Below are 24,269 nucleotides of genomic sequence, written 5' to 3'. Positions count from 1 at the left end.
GGGTTCGATCCCTGGAAGATCCCACATGCTGCGGAGCAACTAAGCCTGTGCACCGCAGCTACTGAGCCTGCACTCTAGAGCCCGCAATCCACAACTATTGAGCCTGTGTGCCACAACTACAGAAGCCCGTGAACCTAGAGCCCATGCTCCGCAACAAAGAGTAGCCGCTGCTTGCCACAACTAGAGAAAGCCTGTGCGTGGCAACGAAGACCCAAGGCAGGCAAAAATTAATTAATTTTTAAAAAATAAAGCAATCATTTAAAAAAATAAAAAATAAATAAAAACGGGCGCAGAATAAGAAAAGACAATTCTCCAAAGATATAGAAATGGCCAATAAACACATAAAAAGATGCTCAACATCACTAATGATTAGGGATATGCCAATCAAAACCATAACAACACACCACTTCACAACCACTAGTATGGCTATAATCAAGAAGACAAATAATAAGTGTTGGTGAAGATATGGAGACACTAGAACCCTCAGACACTACTGATGGGAATATAAAGTGGTTAAAACCACTTCGGGAATAGTCTGGCAATTCCTTAAATGGTTAAACAAAGAATTACCATACGAATCAGCCATTCCACTCTTAGGTATATATTCAAGAGAAATGAAAATCTATGTCCACAACGAATGTATATGTATACATATGTATATGTATACAACGAATGTTCATGGCAGCATTATCCATAATAGCCAAAAAGTGGAAACAATCCAAATGTCCATCAAGTGCTGAATGAATAAAAACACTGGTATATCCATAAGGTGTCATATCATTCAGTCTTGAAAATAAATGAAGTAGTGATACATGTTACAACATGGATGAACCTTGAAAACACTATGCTAAGTGAAAGAACCAGTCACAAAAGGAAACATATTGTATGATTCCATTTATAGGAAATAGCTAGAATTCAGAAAGTAGATTAGATGCTGCTGAGGACTGGAGTGGGAGTAAGGGGAACAAGAAGGAATGGGCAGTGGCTGCTAATGGATACAAAGTTTCTTTGGGGGGTGATGAAAATGTTCTAAAATTGATTGTGGTGATTGGTTGCACAACTCTGTGAATACATGAAAAAACACTCAATTGTACACTTCATATGTGTGAATTGCAGTATATGAATTATAGCCCCCAAATGCTGTTATATCGAAAAAAGAACAAATGAAATATATCCATGGCAATAAAAATCAGATGAAAAGTTTCAGGTGGTGGGGTTGCTAAAAAGGGCACAAATGAATATTCTAAGATGACAGAAATTGTCTCCGTGTTAATGGCCTGTGGGTTATACACAGGTGTATACATCTATCAAAGCTCTAACTGTACACTTAAGAACTGTGCATTTCTCTGTTGCAAATTATATATCAACTTTATAAAAATGTATTAAAAATACTGTCTCTGGTTAATGACATTAGGGGTAGTGAGAATTAGGTGAGAAACTACTGCTTTTTATTACTAGAAGCCCTTCAGAATTGTTTTAAAAACCATGACTATTACTATCACAAAAAACAGTAACTGTTTTTGATACATTAAGTGTATCTATTTCATAAAGAAAGGGAAGTATGAACACGACTTCCTTTCTCTTTTTTCAAATTTGTTGGTCACTCTACCAAAATTTAGAATTTTCTAAGGAAAAATTTTATAATTTTTTTCCAGTGCTATGGATATAATGAAATCCTTCTGAGAGAACGCTAACATTTTCCAAAAGAAGTAACATTTGAATTGATACTATCAAGTCTCTCCCCAGTAGCTACTTAGTCATGGTATGCAGAAGAATTTACATAGTAATTAAGAATATGTAGACCTTACAGAATGTGTAATTAGAATCAGATATTTTTATTTCTTTTTCCTAAAAGCAGTGATTAAAAAAAAAAAAAAACCACCTCAGGAAGACTGCTAGACAGGTTGCAACCTAGTTTAAATTCAATTAAAATACTCTTGACATGGCAGTAGAGGCACAATGCCTGAAAATACCAACAGTTTCCAAAGACTTTAGCCTGGCAACTGAGAAAGTGGTAATACAACAACATTACTCATGATCCATGGGCTAGTGAGAAGTCTATTCAAAACTTATTCAGTTATCTTCCTCTTCCCAGAGCACATGGGTTCACTGCCTTGCATGGATTTACTGTAATTTTTTTTAAAAAAAAAAAAAAGGAAACTACCTTCCCACCCCAACATAATTTCCTTATGACTAATACAAGAAGAAATTTATCAAATTAAGGAAAAGAATATTGGCCTGGTAGGAATATTGTACGCTATAATCAAAGGCATTCCCCATAGGTATGTGTGGCCTGCTGCTATACAATAATTCAGAGGCCCAAATTTATTCATCCTCCTAGAATGCTGCCAGACTAAGACATCAGAGTTGAATCTCTACTGACTGGGGAATAAATACATAGTCCTCAGTCTCCTAGCTAAGCAATTCCAAATTTCTGTACCTCCAGCTCTAAGGGCAGCATTCAAAATGGCTACAGTTCCACATTATCTGAGGTAAAGGTGCTAAAGCCAATTATCAGTTGGACTTCAAATAGTATCAAGGATGGAAAAGGTCTAGGATTGTTTGCTTGCAGAAGCTTAGAATACTTGGCAGAGAGAAAGCATTTCCAGTTCCCTAATAGATAGGACTAGGGACTAAAGTGAGAACAAGGGAATATGCCAACAAAGAGAATAATCAGGGTCTTTGGGTCTTATTTTAGAGAGATTACCTTCACCATATTCCTGCTACTGAGAATTGAACCTTCACCTCACCAAGCGGTCACCTATCTGAGGAAAATGGTACTCTGTGCACTTCAATGATGGGTACATGAAAAAAAATAAAGTAACTTATGTATAGCAGGACATATTTGACAAACATGAAAGAAAAAAAACCCTCTACTTTCTACAATACTATGAAAAATACAAAGGAGGAGAAGATAAAGAATGGGTTCTCTTTTGGGTTATTTGGAATATCAAGTACTTGTGGGACTTACCCACGTAGATAAGAAGCCCAGAAGTTGAAAAGTCTACAAATGGAAACTGGGCAATTATTTGACAAACTTTTTGAATATCCTACTGTACTCAGTATAATGCTTTCCTATGGATACCAGAAATAAGAGAACAGGATACAAAAATGACAGGTCAACATGCCATTTGGGAATGTGTAAACTGCTAAGTTAATTTATAAAGAACTAAGGAAAGATCTAAGAAAGCTAAGGAAGAAAACTGCTATACAAGAAAAACACTTAGAAAGCTAAATACACTGGCACTTTATTGCAGAGGGAGCAACCTTTCAAACATAGGGTCAAACACTCTTGTAATGTTACACCAAACAAACAGGATATGAAAGTGCATGGAGAAAGACAGCAGCTTGCTGGCTAAAAGAAAGGCAAATCAATAGCAACAAAATACACTTCTGACTCACAGGAGTCACACCCTTTCACAGCAACATCATCAAGCACGTATACAAGTCTCAGAACAAGAGAAACAAGAAGGGACAATTAAGAGAAAAGACAAGGAATTAGCACAGGAAACAATTCAGAGAACTCAGGAGGGAGGTGCCTAGACGACAAGAATCTCTCTAGTTCTGAAAGCATAGGGGTTTTCTTTGGCTTTTGTTTCCTTAAGATGAGATCTCAGAGAAGGTGAATGCATGAGTATTGCAGCCCCCTCTCAAATATTCTGATCAGAAACTGATGGTTGGCAATCTGTATATGGTCTTGGGAGAAATGTCTATTTAGGCCTTCTACCCATTTTTGGTTTGCGTTGTTTGTTTTTTTTATATTGAGCTGCATGAGAGGCTTGTAAATTTTAGAGATTAATCCTTTGTCAGTTGCTTCATTTGCAAATATTTTCTCCCATTCTGAGGGTTGTCTTTTTTCTTGTTTATGGTTTCCTTTGCTGTGCAAAAGTTTTGAAGTTTCATTAGGTCCCATGTGTTTATTTTTGTTTTTATTTCCATTTCTCTACGAGGTGGTTCAAAAAGGATCTTGCTGTGATTTATGTCATAGAGTGTTCTGCCTCTGTTTTCCTCTAAGAGTTTGATAGTGTCTGGCCTTACATTTAGGTCTTTAATCCATTTTGAGTTTATTTTTGTGTATGGTGTTAGGGAGTGTTCTAATTTCATTCTTTTACATGTAGCTGTCCAGTTTTCCCAGCACCACTTATTGAAGAGGCTGTCTTTTCTCCATTGTATATTCTTGCCTCCTTTACCAAAAATAAGGTGACCATATGTGCATGGGTTTACCTCTGGGCTTTCTATCCTGTTCCACTGATCTATCTTTCTGTTTTTATGCCAGTACCATACTGTCTTAATTACTGCAGCTTTGTGGTATAGTCTGAAGTCTGGGATCCCGATTCCTCCAGCTCTGTTTTTCTTTCTCAAGATTGCTCTGGCTGTTCAGGATATTTTGTGTTTCCATACAAATTGTGAAATTTTTTGTTCTAGTTCTGTGAAAAATGCCATTGGTAGTTTGATAGGGATTGCTCTGTATCTGTAGATTGCCTTGGGTAGTATAGTCACTTTCACAATGTTGATTCTTCCAATCCAAGAACATGGTATATCTATCCATCTGTTTGTATCATCTTTCATTTCTTTCATCAGTGTCTCATAGTTTTCTGCATACAGGTCTTTTGTCTCCTTACGTAGGTTTATTCCTAGGTATTTTATTCTTTTTGTTGCAATGGGAAATGGGAGTGTTTCCTTAATTTCTCTTTCAGATTTTTCATCATTAGTGTATAGGAATGCAAGAGATTTCTGTGCATTAATTTTGTATTCTGCTACTTTCCCAAATTCATGGATTAGAGAACAGTATGGAGGTTCCCTAAAAAACTAAAAATAGAATTACCATACGACCCAGCAATCCCACTACTGGGCATATACCCTGAGAAAACCATAATTCAAAAAGAAACATGTACCACAATGTTCACTGCAGCTCTATTTATAATAGTCAGGACATGGAAGCCACCTAAGTGTCCATCGACAGATGAATGGATAAAGAAGATGTGGCACATATATACAATGGAATATTACTCAGCCATAAAACGAAATGAAATTGAGTTATTTTTAGTGAGGTGGATGGACCTAGAGACTGTCATACAGAGTGAAGTAAGTCAGAACGAGAAAAATAAATACTGTATGCTAACACATATATATGGAATCTAAAAAAAAAAAAAAAAGGTTCTGAAGAGCCTAGGGGCAGGACAGGAATAAAGATGCAGACGTAGAGAATGTACTTGAGGACACGGGGAGGGGAAGGGTAAGCTATGACCAAATAAGAGAGTGGCATGGACTTATATACACTACCAAATGTAAAATAGATAGCTAGTGGGAAACAGCCCCATAGCACAGGGAGATCAGCTCAGTGCTTTGTGACCACCTAGAAGGGTGGGATAGGGAGACTGGGAGGGAGATGCAAGAGGGAGGAGATATGGGGATATATGTATATATATAGCTGATTCACTCTGTTATAAAGCAGAAACTAACACACCATTGTAAAGCAATTATAATCCAATAAAGATGTTAAAAAAAATAAAAAAAAAGAAACTGATGGTTTACTAATTGCTTTATGCAGACACTCCAGACAGAAAGCATAGACACTGCAGACTGAAGCTAAGCTAGTTGCAACAGAAACAGTACAATAAATTCTTTTAATTAATCATATCATCAAATTCCTCAGGAAATCAGATAACCGATTAAAAATTTAAAACAATCCTATGAAAAGAAAAAGAATAAAGAGTTCGAGTGAAGATCTAAAGGCTTCTCCTATGATTAAAAATACATGAATTTTTAACGCAAAGACTTGAAAATACATGTTTTGTTCAGAAGCTTTTTACTACTTCCTTAAATGTTCATGGCTGTGTTATAGAGAGTATCCTTAGGAAAACTGAGGTAATGCTGTGGTGGTAAAATTATAAACATAAAAGTTAGATCACCTAGATCAGCACTGTCCAATAGAAATATAATGCAAGCCCCTACATAATTTAAAATATTCTAATAGCCAAGTTTAAAGTATAAAGAAATAGTTGCAATTAATTTTAATAATTTATTTTATCAAATATAGTCAAAATATTACATATTTTTAGTATGTAATCAAAATTTTTTAATTAATGAGATTTTTTTCCCCCCAAAATCAGCTCTTCAAAATCTAGAGTATATTTTACTCTTACAGCCCACCACAATTTAGACCAGCAACATTTCAGGAGCTCAACTGTCACATATGGCTAAAGGCTTCCATATTCGACAGTGTAGACTTAGATATTGGTAGGATACAAAGATATATAAATTAAGGTTTCAAAGATTCCTGCTTACCATATTTTAAAAAATAAATAAAATACCTTTACTTTCGTTTAGAAGAACCATTTCCTCATCCTCATATTTCACCCCCCAAAATCTGCTAAAAAGTAAAATCTGATTCTAAATAACAGAATGCAAAAGGAAACAAACATGGTTGCAATGCCAAACTTTTAAACCACACAAATAATGGCCCGTTTAAAATTTAAATTAGCACTATTCCCCTCCTTAATTAAAATGCATTGCTATTACACTTGAACCTTACCTTCTTAAATTCATCTCAGCCAAAGCCTTTGTATTTTTAAAATGAAAAACACACTTAACACAGAAAAAAAAATAGCTGTCCCATTTCAACTTCAAGGCTATCAATAATTAACTTTCATCAAACAGATCTTTGACATTGTATTGAACCATTTCTTCACATCTTCCTGGGGTTGCCAGATGCACTGATTTTTAAAAAGTGATAACTGCAGCAAAACTATGGGAAGGAAAAACAGTTTCTTTATAGAATTTGGTATTTTCATGTTTCTTCAATTTTAATTTTCTAACATACTACCAAAGTATTTTATACTTTCTTAATCAAAGACGGTTAAACAACACAAGAGATTCATCTACATTTGCAAAAGAGAAAACATCCTAAATAAAAGCATTTCCCCTGTTAGAAGTAACAGTTGTGTCTCAGTTTTTACTTTAGATACATAACTGGCATATCTACATTACAAACCACAGACGTGGTCAGAGAAAATTTAGCTTATTATTCTTGCAATTTTTTCTTGGACTTAATACATTGCTGGGGTACTAGAGCAGAACAGGGGAAGGTGAGCTAGATCTTAGTATTTGTCATTTTATTCTTTATTAAAGTCAGAAAGATGTGTTTTTCCACCAGGACTGTTCTCCTAAGGCAAAACAAAATATTGCTACATTTACCCATTCTCTACACATAAATCCTTCCCATGGATTCTGGGTTTTAATGATTTTTTTAAAAAGAGTGAGAGACTCAAAATGTGAACTCAAAAAAGTACAAAGTTTTGAGTAATTCCACACAAGAACAAAGGGTGAAAACCTTCTGCTTCTTTAACTTCCTCGAAGTCTTACTTGTCAAAATTTCTTTTCTAGACATCTTTAAACAATTCTAACAATTATTATTTAATTGTTAAGATATATGCCAAGCACATCTAGTATTCTGGAATAAATTGTGAATTACGTGAGAAAAAGTTCATCTATACACACATCACTTGCAACAATTTTTATATGGTGTTTTCTATATTTTAGTTATACAGTAATTATTGATCATAACCATAAATTCAACTTTGGTCACTCACAAACTCAGGGCCAAAGTTATCTTTTGTGCGAACTACTTTTCCATGTAAGAACCAATTCAAAACTTATAAATTCTTTACATCCTTTAGCACTATCTGTAAGTGTTTTACTTTGCCAGTCCTGCCCTGGTTTTATATTCCACTAAGTTTTCCACACCATACATCTCCTTTTGAGAGTCCCCGCCACTTTGTTTTCTGTGAGCATCTATTTACTCATAACTGCCTTCACACAACCCAACACTCCACTTTGCTCTTTCATGAGCCTCTTCCAAATTCATCTTATCCAAGAAACTCTGCCAATCTACATATTATGCTAGAAAACTACCTCCTCCTAAAACCTCAACCAAAAGACTTTGCTCTAAATCTTTCAAATGTAATAAGCAAAGGGGCACAAAGTTAATACCAATACACACATAAAACCCACATAAAGTTATCATCATGTGGCACACCAAGCTTTCTATCTTACCCATCAAATGCTGAGAGCCAAAGAAAACCCTTTAAAAGCACTTTCTAGGAAACAATCATCAGAAGGGGACAATTTCTATTGCCAGGTTTGAATGCGCTAACATTAGGTCTTCTTCTAGTTGTTCATTTGGGCCAGGTTCAAAATCTCTAGCTTGTAAATTCTATTTCCAGGTAATTTCTTTCACGTCTCTATTTTCTGTCTCCATATCAACAGAAAGGGACCGAACCTGAGGACAGGTCATTTGAAAGCAAAAATTTCAACAACTACCTCAGCAATAAATTTTTTTAAAGCTGAGCAGAGTTAATATTCAGAATATATAAGACTTTGGCCAATAGGCAACAATGGACAGCAATTTCTGAAACTCAGGAGATAAGTGAGGTAAGACCTATGACTGCCATCTTACCTCCCATGTGAGAGTTTCCAGATTCTGGCATGCGTAGGAAAAATTCAACAGATCCTAGTGAACTTTCTCAATTGAGTAGACAGAGCTGAGAGCATGAGGAGACCAAAGTGGCTAGAGTCCAAGGAAAAGAGTATCAGAGAGGTAAGAAGTACACAAACAAGACCTTCAGAGATTGACAGAGGATACCCATTAAGTATTCAGCTGGGAACTGATCAGCACATGTATGTAAGGAAACTACCCAAAGCTAGAGGGAAAAAAACACCAGAAAAGATTAGATTTAACAGTGGCCACCATTCACACAGGGCCAGGAATAGTATCTGTCCCCACCGGCCAGACTGGAAAACCTGTTTCAAGGCATATTGGGTAAAGTACACAAAAGGGTCGTGCCTCAGTAGGAGGGAATAATAGCCCTAGGCTGTGCACTACTCCAGAGCAAATTCTTTCCAAGTAACTTAACTGCATTCTTGAACAAAGCTCAAGAATATTTATAGGAAAAAAGCCAAACCAAGTGAGGTAAAATTCACAATGTGAGACATCCAATCAAATATTCTCAGGCATGCAAAGAAGCAGAAAAATATAACCAATGAGAAGAAAAAGCAATTAATCAAAAGCAAACTGGTATTGATAGAAATGTTAGAACTACCAGACAAGGCCATTAAAAGTTATTAAGACTATACTTTTGTATATTTAAAACTTAAGTAGAGACATACAAACAACACTCAGCTCCACCTTCTACAGATGAACAATGTGAGAGATGGAAAAAACACTGGATAGGATTAATGGCAAATTAGACATGGCAGATCACAATATAGAGAACTTGAATACAAAGCAATAAAAATTTTCCAGAAAGTGAACACAATATCAGTGAGCTGTGGAACAACTTCGAATGGCCTAATATTTGTGTTATTAGAGTCACTGAGGAGGAGGAGAGAAAGGAACAAAAAAAATTTGAAGGGGCTTCCCTGGTGGCGCAGTGGTTGAGAGTCCGCCTGCCGATGCAGGGGACACGGGTTCGTGCCCCGGTCCGGGAAGATCCCACATGCCGCGGAGCGGCTGGGCCCGTGAGCCATGGCTGCTGAGCCTGCACGTCTGGAGCCTGTGCTCCACAATGGGAGAGGCCACAACAGTGAGAGGCCCACGTACCACACACACACAAAAAAAATTTGAAAAATAAAATGGTTGAAAAGTTTCCAAATTTGAGGAAAATTATTAAGTCTACAAGAAGTTCAACAAAACCCCAAAGTAAGAAACATGCAGAAAACTACAATAAGGCACCTCAGAATCACTGCTTAAAACCAGGGATAAAGGACTTCCCTGTGTGGCTCAGTGATTAAGAGTCTACCTTCCAATGCAGGGGACACGGGTTCGAGTCCTGGTCCAGGAAGATGCCACATGCCGCAGAGCAACTTAGCCCGTGTGCCACAACTACTGAGCCTGCGTTCTAGAGCCCGCAACCCACAACTACTGAGCCTGCATGCCGCAACTACTGAAGCCCAGGAGCCTAGAGCCCATGCTCCACAACAAGAGAAGCCACTGCAGTGAGAAGCCCATGCACCGCAACGAAGAGTAGCTGCCGCTCACCACAACTAGAGAAAGCCCGTGCGCAGCAATGAAGACCCCATGCAGCCAAAAATAAATACATTAATTAATTAATTAATTAATAAAACCAGGGATAAAGAAAAACTCTAAAAGGAGACAGAGAGGGAAAATGGCACATTATATACACAGGAACAAAGATAAGGATTGCATCAGATTTCCTGATGTAAACAATACAAGAGTGAAGTCAATGACACATCATTACAGTACTGAAGGAAAACAAACAAAAAAAACAAACAATAAGCCCTGTCAACCTAGAGTCCTATACTCAGAAAAAATATTTTTAAAAATCAAAGGCAAAATGAAGACTCAGACATACAGGAGTAACCCACACTACATGAAATATAAAAGCAAGTCCCCCAGATAGAAGGAAAATTCTATCAGTTGGAAATCTGGAGCTAAAAAAGAACCAAAGAGGGCTTCCCTGGTGGTGCAGTGGTTGAGAGTCCGCCTGCCGATGCAGGGGACGCGGGTTCGTGCCCCGGTCCGGGAAGATCCTACATGCCGCGGACGGCTGGGCCCGTGAGCCATGGCTGCTGAGCCTGCACGTCCGGAGCCTGTGCTCCGCAACGGGAGAGGCCACAGCAGTGAGAGGCCCGCGTACCACAAAAAAAAAAGAACCAAAGAGCACCAGAAATGGAAGCTATGTAGGCAAATATAAGATTTTTTTCTTATTATTTCAATCTCATTTAAAAGATAATTGACTACTGAAGCAAAAATAATAATGTAGTATGGGGTTTATAACATATACAAAAGCAAAATGCATGATAAAACTAGCACAAAGGATTGGAGAGGAGAAATGGAAATGTACTATTCTAAATTCTTACACTACATGTGAAATGGTATGAGATCTCTTGAAGGCATACCATGCTAAGTTAGTTAAGGATATATACTATGAACCATAAAGCAACCGCAAGAGGGAAGAGATATGGGAACATATGTATATGTATAACTGATTCACTTTGTTATAAAGCAGAAACTAACACACCATTGTAAAGCAATTATACCCCAATAAAGATGTTATAAAAATAAAAAAAAACAGTTATAGCCAATAAATCAACAAAAGATAAAACAGAATCATAAAGAACATTTCATTCAGTCAAAGGGCCGAAAAATTAAAAGATAAAGAACAGTAAAACAAGATGACAAATATAAACATAACCATATCAAGAATTACATTAAATGTAAATGATCTATTTTCCTCAAAACCTAGAAAATACTATGTTAAGTAAAAGAAGCTAGTCACAAAAGACTACCAATGAAATGTCCAGAATAGGCAAATCCATGGAGACAGAAAGTAGATTAGTGGTTACCAGCAGCTGGAAGGAGGGAGGAAAGGGGAGACTAATGGGTACAAAGTTTCTTTTGGGAGTCATAAAAACGTTCTGAAATTGGATAGTGGTAATGTTTGCACAACTCTGTGAGTGTACTAAAAATACCACTAAATTGTACACTTTAAAGGGATGGATTTTATGGTATGTGAATAATTAAGAGCACAATAACAATACAATAAAAATACTGGAAAAGGTGCTGAAATAATAAGCATGTATTTTCTAAGATCCAGCAAGAAGATTCTAATCCTCACTTCACTCTATAAGGAGTGTGAGTATGTGATCTGCTTTGGCCAATAAAATGTGAGTTGAAGTTATGCGTATCACTGTCTAGCAGATGTTTTAAGATATATTTCCACTATTTGCCATGAGTCTGGTTTATCCTGCATAGGGGCTGGTCACTGTTCCAGAAATGAAGTGTGCAGCAAAAATGTACTCAGCCTGCAGTTTGGGATGAACGTTAACGTGAGCAAGAAATAAAATTTTGTCATAATTTTTTTTAAAAGTGATCTAATTACCGTAATTAAAAGGCAAAGATTGTCAGATTGTATTTTAAAAAGCAAGAGCCACTATATGCTAACTGACAAACTTTAAAGATAAAGAAAAAAATAGAATAAAAGGATGGAAAAATATATAAAATTTTAACATTATTCAAAAGAAAGCTACAGTGACTAGATGAGATAAAGTAGATTTCTAAGCAAACAATATTACTAGGGATAATGAGTGCATTTCACAACAGGACATAACAATTCTGAACGTTTATATACACAATAATAAAACTTCAAGTTACATGAAACAAAGACTGATAAAATTTAAACAGAAATAAATCCACAATTATAGTTGGAGGTTTCAATACTCTTCTCTCAACATCTGACATCAATATCTGATACAACAAGTAAACATAAAACCAGCAAAGATACAGTAGACTTGAACAACACTATCAATCAATTTGAATCAATTAACATTTATAGAATACGCCACCAAACAACAGCTAAATACACAATCTTCTCAAGTGCACATAAAATATTTATCAAAACAGACCACACTCAGGACCATAAAATTTAAAGGGATGTTGCTAAAGCAGAGCTTTAGGAAAAACGTACAGCACTAAACACTTATATTAGAAAAGAAGAAAGATCACAAAGACATTACAAGGACACAAGACATTACAGATAAAGGTCAAAGACGTCGGAAGACAACTACAGACCAATTTCCCTCCTGAAAATAGATGCAAAAATTCCAAACAAAATTTTAACACATCATATCCAACAGTATTTTATAAAGACAGTAAACAATACTTTATAAAGACAGTATATAATGACTAAGTGGGGTTTATCCTAGGAACGCAAAGTTGGTTTAACATTTAAAAATCAATGTAATTTGCCATATTAAACTAAAAGAGGAAAACGATGTAATCATTTCAAAAGATTCAGGAAAAGCATTTGACAAAATCCAACTTCTGTTTCTTATAAACTCTCAGCAAATGAGAAATAAAAAGGAACTTCTTCAATTTGATAAAAGTCATCTACAGAAACCTACAATTAACTTCATATTTAATGCTTTCCCCTTAAGATCAGGAAAACAAGGCTATCTGTTCATCGCTTACACTCAAATTTGTACTGGAGGTACTAGTCAATTGCAATAAGGCAAGAAAAAGATATAAAAGGCATCCATATTGTAAAGGAAGACACAAACATGCTTTTATTCACAGACCACATGCTCATCTATGTAGAAAATCTAATGGAATCTAAAGAAACAACAAAACCTACCAGAACAAGTGAATTTATCAAGGCAGCAGGATACACGAATGACAAAAGAAAAATGATTGTATTTCTATATGGTAGCAATGAACAATCAAAAATTAAATTTACAAAAACAATAGCATGCACAAGTAATAAGTAAATGAGAAATATATTGTGTTCATGGGTGGAAGGCAATACTGTTAAGAATTCAACAGCATTCTGATTAAAATCTCAGCAAGCATTTTTGTACAAATTACTTCATGTAAAATTCACAAGGGTATGATAAACAGCAAAAATAGTCAAAAGAACAAAGATGGAGGATTAACACTATCTGATTTCAAGACCTATTAGAAAGCTACAATAATCAAGACAGTGTCATACTAACATTAAAGTAGACAAATAGATCAGTGGAACAGAAAAAGAATCCAGAAATAAGCACATAACGTATACAGACAACTGACTTTTGACAAAAGTGCAAAAGTAATTAAGTGGAGAAAGGACAGTCTTTTCAACAAATACAATTAAACATGCATATTCAAAAACTGAACTTTGATCTATGCTCTGTTTCATACAAATAAATTAACTCAAATGTACGACAGTAAATCTGAAACTTAAAAATATAAACCTTCTCTAACATAGGAGTCTACCTGTGTGAACTTGAGCCATCAAAAGCAAAGTCCACAAAAGAACAACTTCAAATTGGACTTAATTACAATTTAAAACTTTGGCTCTTCAAAAGATAATGCTAAGAGAATAAGCCACAGACTGCAAAAAAATATTTGAAAAACATATATATGGATAAACGACTTGCACCTGAAATATATAAAGAACTCTTAAAACACAATAGTAAGAAAGCAAACAACCTAATGTTTTTAAATGGGCAAAAATTTCAGACAGACATTTAATCAAAGATGACATATCAATGGCAAATAAGCACATAAAAAGATGCTCAACACCATTAGGGAAATGAAAATTAAAACCACAAGATACAAATACCTATTAGAATGGCTAAAATTAAAAGACTGTACCAAGCATTGGTAAGGATGTAGAAGAACTGAAATGTTCATACATTGATGATGAGAATGTGGAAAACTATAGGCCCTTTGGAAAACAGGTCGACAATTAAATGTACACCTACCATATAAACCAGCCATTCCATTCCTAGGTATCTACCCAGGAGAAATGAGAGCATAAATCTATACAAAGGTTTGTACACAAATGTTTATAGCATTTCACAACAGGTGAGTAGGTAAACTGTGATATATCCATACAATGGAATACTACTAAGCAAAAAAAAGGAATGAAGTATTCATATGTGCTACAACATAAAAATTATGCTAGTGAAATAACCCATTAAAAAAGAGTACACACTGTATGATTCTATTTCTATAAAACTGCAGAAAATGCAAACTAATCTATAGTGACAAAAGGCAAATCAACGGCTATCTGGGGATAGAAAGGCAGATAACAGATATATTCATTTTCTTGATTTGGTTGATAATTTCACAGGTATATACATATGTCAAAACTTATCAAATTGTATACCTTAAGTATGTGTACTTTATTATGTACATTATATATCAAAAGAGCTGTTAGAAATTATCTCTCTTATTACCCTTAAAGCCAGTGGTGGTATATATCTTGACTGAACGTAAAAGGACGCTCTTCCAATAACTCTTTAATAGCTGATGCCCTAGAGAACTTCTGATAGCAATATTAGTGAAGGGGTACCCAGGGTCCACAGTACACATTAATAACAGAGTAAACAAGTATTCTATATCACACCATTAAAAGAAAAGAATACTTTGCCTTCCATGAATAAATTTATGAAGAGATTTCCCACTCTAAATCATAAATCAGATATCCATCCTAAATTAAATAATTCTACAGCTTAACCAAAGGGGACTATTTAGAGAGTTTAAAAAACAAAAATGGTAGTTTTATTTGCCTTAAAAACCTTTTCTAAAATTCAGGAAAAATTTAGATAATTTGCTATATTAAGAAAACAAATCTCTACAGCTATCCAAGGCAGAAGAAAATTTTAGTCCAACTTTAGTTTTAAGACCAACTCCTCCAAAAAAGACTTGAATACTTTTGTTAAGTAGCTTTGATAAACAAGGAGCCAAAAACTAAACATTCTTTTTTCTTTGGCCACGCCACACAGCTTGCGGCACCTCATTCCCTGACCAGGACTAGAACCCGGGCCACAGCAGTGAAAGCCCAGAATCCTAACCACTAGGCCACCAGGGAACTCCCCTAAACATTCTTAATTTGAACAAATATTTAAAATTTTGATTATGGCATATATACATATATGAATGGTTGACTTTGTATGATAATTAAAAGAAAGAAAACCCAAGCAACCTCACTTACCTATTTTGTTCCTCCAGTTTAGCCAGGAGTTCTAAGTCGTCTGGACTCAACTGTGATGGGGAAGATGGTGAAAGGGCTGGCGTTGACAGTGTGGTAGACGAGGATGTAGTGTGTAATGAAGCAGATGGACTTGCCACCTGACTGGCCATCTGACTGACTGTATGTGACACTGTGTTCTTCACCCATGAGAGAGTAGAACTCAACTTTTCTGCAACCTTGTCTGTCGCCACCTAAGGATAAAAATAATAGTTGCATACGTCAATTGTATTGTATGCATTACCAAGAAGTTGATAATCCTGTTTAGTTTTACTTTATAACCACCATCAGAATGTTTTCTTTGAGTTAATAAAGGTAAAACCTGTTTTAGCAATGATTGTCCTAACATACAGCTTTTGGAAACTCCTTATTTCAGTTCTGCGACATGAACAAATTAGAACAATGTTTTCCAAACTACAGGCTAAAATCCATCAGGGAGTGATAAAATCAATTTAATAGGTAACACCACCGTTTTTAAAAAATGAAAAAGAGCAGAAAGTGTCAATGTAAAGGTATATTGTCTTATAAAATTTCTGTCTCAGTTGCATATATGTATTAAAACTACATACTACATGTATGTTGAGTTGGGATATGAAATATATTCTTTATTTGGGTTACAGTCAAAAACATTTGAAAGCCGAGGAACTAAAACATGTCCATTAGGTGATGAGGACAGGGAAATCCTATATGACCAACAATTCAACAAAAATTGGGCTTAGTATAAATAAGATGAAATGAGACTCATGATGTATCTTCAAACCACTAAAGAGTATTTTTATTAAAGAGGATTTAGCTCTAGAAGAACAAAATTATGATAAATGATTGATTTAACAGAGTAAGAGAGTTTCAGGTACAATTTTCAAATAGTTAGAACTAGTCAGAAATAGAATGGGATGCCTAGAAACAGTAGACATTTCCTACCAATGGCTACAATTAAGAATCCATAACACAACATTGTAAAGCAACCATACTCCAATAAAATTTTTTTTAAAAAATTCATTATAAGAGTCAACATGGAAACCTAAATGTCCCCTGACAGATGACTGGATAAAGAAGATGTGGTACATATATACAATGGAATACTACTCAGCCATAAAAAGAATGAAATAATGCCATTTGCAGCAACATGGATGCAGCTACAGATTATCATATTAAGTGAAGTCAGAAAGAGAATAACAAATACCATATGATATCACTTATATGTGGAATCTAAAATATGACACAAATGAACATATCTATGAAACAGACTCAAGAACATAGAGAATAGACTGGTGGTTGCCAAGAGGGACAGGGTTAGGGGAGGGGTGAAGTGGAGTGGGAGTTTGGGATTAGCAGATGCAAACTGGTATATATAGAATGGATAAACAACAAGGTCCTACTGTACAGCACAGGGAACTATATTTAATATCCTGTGATAAACCATAATGGAAAAGAATATGAAAAAGAATGTTAAAAAAAATTAATAATATAAGAGTCAAAAGTCAAGAGTTGGTTGAAGATGAGTTTCTGTTCTAGGTGGGCAACCAGGACTAAAAAAGCCTTTCAAATCCCTCCCATCTCTAAGATTCAATGAACTATACAAACGTCTATATATTCTTCATAAATCATGCCAAAGTCCTAAGCAGATATGCCTACAGCGAATTCATTTGAAACACAAAATATACATAAGTAATATTCAAACAGGCATTATCACTTCAGTAATGAAAAACAATGTGAACAATAACCATATTTGAATATCTATATAAAACTAAACATTCTTAATTTGAGTTTACAAAATAAGGTACAGTAGTTTTTTTAAGGGATTATACTTTTTTGAAACTATCACAAAAAGAGCTTCTTTTTTTTTTAACAGATCTTTATAGGAGTACAGCTGCTTCACAATACTGTGTTAGTTTCTGTTGTACAACAAAGTGAATCAGCCATATGCATACATATACCCCATATCCCCTCCCTCTTGAGCCTCCCTATCCCACCCCTCTAGGTCGTCACAAAGCACCAAGCTGATCTCCCTGTGCTATGTGGCTGCTTCCCACTAGCTAACTATTTTATATTTGGTAGTGTATATATGTCGATGCTACTCTCACTTCGCCCCAGAGTGAAGATAAGTCAGAAAAAGAAAAAGAGCTTCTTGATTGTGAAGTTCTTAGACAAAAACTATGAAGTGCTTTTACGTGCTTTGAGAAGATCTTAAATTTTATGCAACAGAAAATGACTAAAGCACTATAAAGTTGTTTTCTAGATAGACATATTCTCAGCTAACCTTGGTTACATACAGCAACTTATACACACAAAAATTAAACACCAACTTATATACACAAATAAAAATGCCACCTAGACTATCTTAGCAGATACTACTCTCCCCTCATGGGTTGTCCAAGTCTTTCCTTCTCACTTCATCAACACATACATGTCCCCACTTCCTCCACCTCACCCAGCAGCAGAAAAATTCAATGTAGGGAAAAGGGATTCTAAGGTCATAGTTATGCCACTCAATGTGAGGCTGGAACTTCTGAGACAAAGATTTGATTACAAGTGAATAGGGGCAAGAGTTTCATTAACTTAAAGATACCTCTCATTTTCTTTTCATTTTCAGTAACTTTTTCATTTTAGAACTTACTTCCCTTGGAATGGCATTATAGAAGGGATCAGGGAGCTCTTACTGTTGAAGGAAGAAAGACAAGCAGGATGAAGTAGGGGAACCAAGGAAAAGAAGTATGGGGACGATCATTTAGGCTTCCAGGCCAAAAAAAAAAGTCCTCGCCAATGAATAGACCAGCAGCACAGTTCATTAAGGCAAAAGGCCAGATAGTAACCAAATAATTTAGCCAGAACTTCCTTTGTACCAGGAAACGGTAAGAGCCATGGCAGACAACAAGACAGCCTGTTGTAGTTTGTTATCCTATTGATTTTCTCTACTCAGTTACAACTACAAATTCAACTGTGAAGATGGCACTAATTTGCATCCCACAAGCACACTATATTGTAAAACAGAAAACCTAACACATAAAATTTACAGAAAAATGTTACCCTTTACTAACACTGACGACAAATTTCAAATATACTCACAACTTTCAAAAATTAATGCTTACAACAAGGACCTACTGTATATATAGCACAGGGAACGATATTCAGTATCTTGTAATAATCTATAAGGGAAAAGGATCTGAAAAAAAAAAAAAGAATCAAAGGATCACTTTGATTTATACACCGGAAACACTATAAATCAACTATACTTCAATCTTAAAATTGAAGTATATGGAAATAAATACGGAAAAAAATTTTTAAAGAAAGAATTAATGCTTTACATTTCCATTATATAAAAGTTCTCTACTCAAGCTAACTGTAGCAAAGCAAAAGACACCTATTATTTGCTTTAATTTGTTTTTAAAAATAAATTTATCATACCCTTTCTGCACACTGTAGCAACAGGCTTCCATTTAAAAAATTTGGAATAACCCGGAGCACAATCCTGACATCCTTTCAACCCTGATGAAATGAGATTCAGTCTATAACTACTGAAGGCTCAACAACCATCTTTACAATTTAAAATTCTTAAATATAACTGGAGTATTTAATTGCAGTTGCACTTTAATAAAGTTTAATTCTCATGGTTCTAGAAATCCCACAGGATGAGTTATTTTTCATATATCATCATGTCCTATTTTTCCTTTAACTCTACTTTTCCAAATCTCTAACCTGCCACCTCTAAACCTCTTTCCCTCATCCTATGGTAAACTGAGGTCATGAGGACACAATAAATCTGACAATGCAATTATGTCACAAAGGTTGTCACAAAGTTCCTGTCTACCTCATAGAGGTGTTATGCATTTATTTTTAAACATGAACATACTTTGGAAAGATTAAAACCATCATTAAAAATGCTTAGTAATCTGACACAAAAGGCCATACATCGTATGATTCCATTTACATAAAATGTCTAGAATAGGCAAATCCAGAGACAGAAAGAAGTTGGGTGGCTTGGAGGGACTGTAGGAGGGGGGATGGGGAATGACTGCTAATGGGTACAGAGTTTCTTCCTAGAGTGATGAAAATGCTCTGGGATTGGACTGCAGTGACAGTTATACGAACCTGTGAATATACTAAATGCCACTGAACTGTACACTTGAAACGAGTGAATTTTATGGTATGTGAATTATATCTCAATTTTAAAAGAGCTTAGTCAATCTGAAAAATCTACATAATGTATAATTCCAACTATATGACATTCTGGAAAAGGCAAAATTATGGAGACAGTAAAAAGATCAGCATTTGGGCGAGGGAAGGGACAAACAAGCAGAACACAGAGGATTTTTAGGGTAGTGAAAATGCTCTGAATGATACAAAAATGGTAGATACATGTCATTATACATTTGTCCAAGCCCACAGAATGTAAACCATCAAGCGTGAACTATAATATAAACTATGGACTGGATGATTATGATGTGTCAACATAGTCTCATCAATTGTAACACAGGTACCACCCTGGTAGTGAATGTTGATAATGGGGGATGGGTCTGCATGTGTAGGGGTAAGGGGTAGATGGGAAATCTCTGTGCTTTCCACTCAATTTTGCTGTGAACCAAAAACTGCTCTTAAAAAATAAAATACTAATAAAATAAATTAAATAAGTTTAGTAAAAGCCTTAGCTATTGCTATAATATTTGAATAGGATCTCCCATGAGAAACAATCATGGTTCCTTTATCACTTTATATTTTATTAGAACTTATAAAGATGCTCTTAACTCCCCAAAAGGACTGTTTTTAAAGATTCCAATTTTAGATCCAAAATCTAAAATACTCTAAAGCAGGTATCACTACTTTCCCCATTGTAAAAGTGATGACACTTTTTAAATGATGACCCAGAGAGGTAACACAACTTTTATATTAGAAAGCTATTAAGAGTGGAACGTAGACAGTCTGGTTTGAGATTCTCTGCTCTTAACCACTGTCAAGAGTGAATAAGACCCGTGATTTCCCCAGTGGTCCAGTGGGTAAGACACCACATTCCCAGTGCAGGGGACCCGGGTTTGATCCCTGGTCGGGGAACTAGATTCCGCATGCATACCCCAACTGAGAGGTAGCATGCCACAATTAAGAGTCAGCGTGCTGCAACTAAGAAACGTGTGTGCTGCAACTACAAGCCCGCATGCTGCAACGAAGATCCTGCAATGCCTCAACTAAGACCCGGTGCCACCCAAAATAAATAAATAAATAAATGTTAAAACAACAACAACAAAATAAAGTGTACAATTCAATGGTTAAAAAAAGAAAAAAAACAAGAGTGTATTAGACCAAAAGTTGGCAAGAGATGTAGTCACTAATGACCTCAATTAATCCATTCCACAGTGAAGGAAGCAGAAACCAGATTACAGAAGGTTGAGGACCATCTTAGAGAATTAGGAGCTGCAAAATAATCCCATTTCTATCACTATGACCTTTATTCTTGAGACATCTTGATTCAGTCTGATTCCTGAAGGCTGGAGGTTCCAGTAAGTTGGTCAGGATTTTACTGTGTAACAAACCTTACTTTCCAAAAATGCCTTCAAACACACTAACTTCAGTTGATTTTATGAAACAAAGAAAAAATTGATACAATTCAGATAACTAGACTCTTTTTTTTTTTCTATCATTTTGCAGTTACTTTGTTTTATAGTATCAAGGCTGGGACTTCCCTGGCGGTCCAGAGGTTAAGACTCCGCGCTGCCAATTCAGGGGGCATGGTCGGAGAACTAAGATCTCACATGCCGTGTGGTGTGGCCAAAAACAAAAATCAAGGCTGATTCAACAATTTAGCATATTTTTTTAGGACTTTTCACAACAACTAGTATTAACTCTTTTTTTTTTTTTTGGCCATGCCAAATATATACATATATGTATATGTGTATATATATATGTGTGTGTATATATATATATATATATATATATATATATATACACATTTATATGTATATATTCACATATATTCAGAATAGATAAGGAACTCCTAAAATCAACAACTCAAACAATCCCATAAAAAATGGGCAAAAGACATTTCTCCAAAGATATACAAATGGCCAATAAGCATAACAGGCATATGAAAAGATGCTCAACATCACTAATTAGGGAATGCAAACCAAAGCCACAATAAGATACCACTTCACACACATTAGGATAGCTGTTTTTTTTATTTTATACTGGAGTATAGCTGATTAACAATGTCGTGTTAGTTTCAGTTGTATAGCAGAGTGATTCACTTACACATGATTACATATACATGTATCTATTCATGTACACACTGCTATATTTAAAATAGATAACCAACAAGGACTTACTGTACAGCACAGGGAACTCTGCTCAATACTCTGTATTAACCTAAATGGAAAAGGAATTTGAAAAAGAATAGGACAGCTACTATAAAAATTAAAATTAAAAAAATAAAAACGTAAAATAACAAGTATTGGCATTGCTGATAGGAATGTAAAGTGGTAAGAAGGTGCAGCTGCTGTGGAAACAAATATGATGGTTTCTCAAAAAACTGAACATAGGATTACCATATAATCCAGCAATTCCACTTCTGGGTATGTACACAAAAGGATTAAAAGCAGGGATATTTGTATATCCAAGTTCGTAGCAGCATTATTCACAACATCCAATGGCAGAAGCAACTCAAGTGCTCATCAATGAATAACTGGATTTTTTAAATGTACTATAGGGACTTCCCTGGTGGCGCAGTGGTTAAGAATCCACCTGCCAATGCAGGTGACACGGGTTCGAGCCCTGGACCAGGAAGATCCCACATGCCACGGAGCAACTAAGCCCATGCGCCACTACTGAGCCTGCACTCTAGAGCCCATGAGCCACAACTACTGAGCCCACGTGCCACAACTACTGAAGCCCGCACACCACCACAAAGAGTAGCCCCAGCTCGCAGCAACTTAAGAAAGCCCGCATGCAGCAATGAAGACCCAACACAGCCAAAAATAAATAAATAAATCAAATCAAAAAAAAAAAAGTATTATATACACATTGTTAAGTGTAATAGAGTATTATTTGGCCTTAAAAAGGAAGAAAATTCTGACATATGCTACATGAATGAACCCTTAAGGCATTATTTTAAGTGAAATAAGCCAGTCACAAAATGACAAATATTCTATGATTCCACTTATATGAGGTACCAAGAGTAGTCAAATTCATAGAGGCAGAAAGTAGATTGGCTGCCAGGGAAGTGGGAAGTGGGGAGTTTAATGGGTACTCTGGAGATGGAGTGATGACGGTCGTACAACAATGTGAATGTACTTAATGCCACTGAACTGTACACTTAAAAATGCTTAAAATGTGGAACTTCCCTGGTGGCGCAGTGGTTAAGAATCCGCCTTCCAATGCAGGGGTCACAGGTTTGAACCCTGGTCCAGGGACATCCCACATGCTGCAGAGCAACTAAGCCCATGCGCCATAACTACTGAGCCTGCGCTCTAGAGCCTGTGAGCCACAACTACTGACCCCGCGTGCCACTATACTGAAGTCCACGCGCCTAGAGCTGGTGCTCCACAAGAGAAGCCCACGCACCACAACGAAGAATAGCCCCTGCCCGCCACAATGAGAGAAAGCCTGCGTGCAGCAACAAAGACCCAACGCAGCCAAAAATAAATAAATAAAATAAATTTATTTTTTTTAAAATGCTTAAAATGGTAAATTGTTTGTTATGTACAGTTGGTCCTTGAACAACATGGATTTGAACTGCATGGGTCCACTTATACACAGATTTTTTGCAATAAATATGTACTACAGTACTACAAGATCTGCGGTTGTTTGAATCTGAGGATGCAGAACCATGAATACAGAGTTCCAGCTGTAAAGTCATACATGGATTTTCAACTGTGGGAGGGTCGGTGCCCTTAACTCCTGTGTTATTCAAGGGTCAACAGTGTATTTTATCATAATTAAATGAAAAAAAGAAATTTACATCTTTCATTCCTTATATTAGTAATCTGTGTCTTTCTCTCTTCTGGTCTTTGTTAGACTGGCTAGAGGTCTATCAATTTTATCAATCTTTTCAAAGAACCAGCTTTTAGTTTTGTTGATTTTCTGTTATTGTCTTCCTGTTTTTGGTTTTATTTATTTATGCTCTAATTTTTATTTCTTTCTTCCACTTGCTTAAGGCTTATATTGCTCTCTTTCTCTGGTGCTCTGAGCTGGAAGCTTAGAAACTCATTTTATATCTTTCTTCTTTTCTAACATATACATTCCATGCTCTAAACTAATCTCTAAGCACTGCTTTTGCTGCTTTCCATTTTCCTTTATTTCAAAATATTTTAAATTTTTCTTTGGACTTTTTTTTTGATCCATGTGTTACTTAAAAGTGTGGTGTTTAATCTCCAAATATTTTCAGATTTTCCAACTAACTTTCTGTTATTTCTAACTTAATTCCATTGTGGTCTAAGAGCACATGTTCAGGTATGTTTTATGACCCAGAATATAGTGCATCTTGAAGACTGTTACATGTGAGCCTGAAAAGAATGTATATTCAGTGGTTGTCAGATAAACATCATTAAATACACTTGACTGATGGTACCGTTCAGCTATATCCTTACTGATTTTCTGCCTCTGCTGTATCTATAAATTACTGAAAGACAGGTGCTGAAGTCTCCAACCATAACAGTGAATGTATCTATTTCTCCTTGAAGTTCTATCAGTTTTTGCCTAATAAACCATGTCTGTTAGGAGACTTGACCCCTTTATCAATACATAATGTCT

At 35.7% G+C, this 24,269-nt stretch overlaps 1 protein-coding gene across 9 annotated transcripts in view; it reads right to left on the bottom strand.

Moving 5' to 3' along the window:
• The window catches only part of EVI5 (ecotropic viral integration site 5), a 207,889-nt gene that overhangs the window by 139,285 nt on the left and 44,335 nt on the right, over positions 1-24,269 (bottom strand). For 8 of the 9 annotated variants that reach the window (XR_014326026.1, XM_082834512.1, XM_082834513.1 and 5 more), the window contains exon 2: positions 15,501-15,730. Coding sequence is in view for 8 of the 9 variants with exons in the window: in XM_082834512.1 (XP_082690638.1) it covers positions 15,501-15,649 (149 nt within the window). In the remaining variant the exon portion in view is untranslated. Of the gene's footprint in view, positions 1-6,535; positions 6,741-15,500; positions 15,731-24,269 lie in introns of those variants that run through there. The other variant, XM_082834514.1, reaches the window with a different exon arrangement.

This window comes from Leucopleurus acutus (assembly GCF_964270905.1).
Source record: "Leucopleurus acutus genome assembly, chromosome: 2".
NCBI classification, from domain to species: domain Eukaryota; kingdom Metazoa; phylum Chordata; class Mammalia; order Artiodactyla; family Delphinidae; genus Leucopleurus; species Leucopleurus acutus.
The sequence above is the reverse complement of the archived record's forward strand: the minus strand, read 5'-3'. Positions and strand labels throughout refer to the sequence as shown.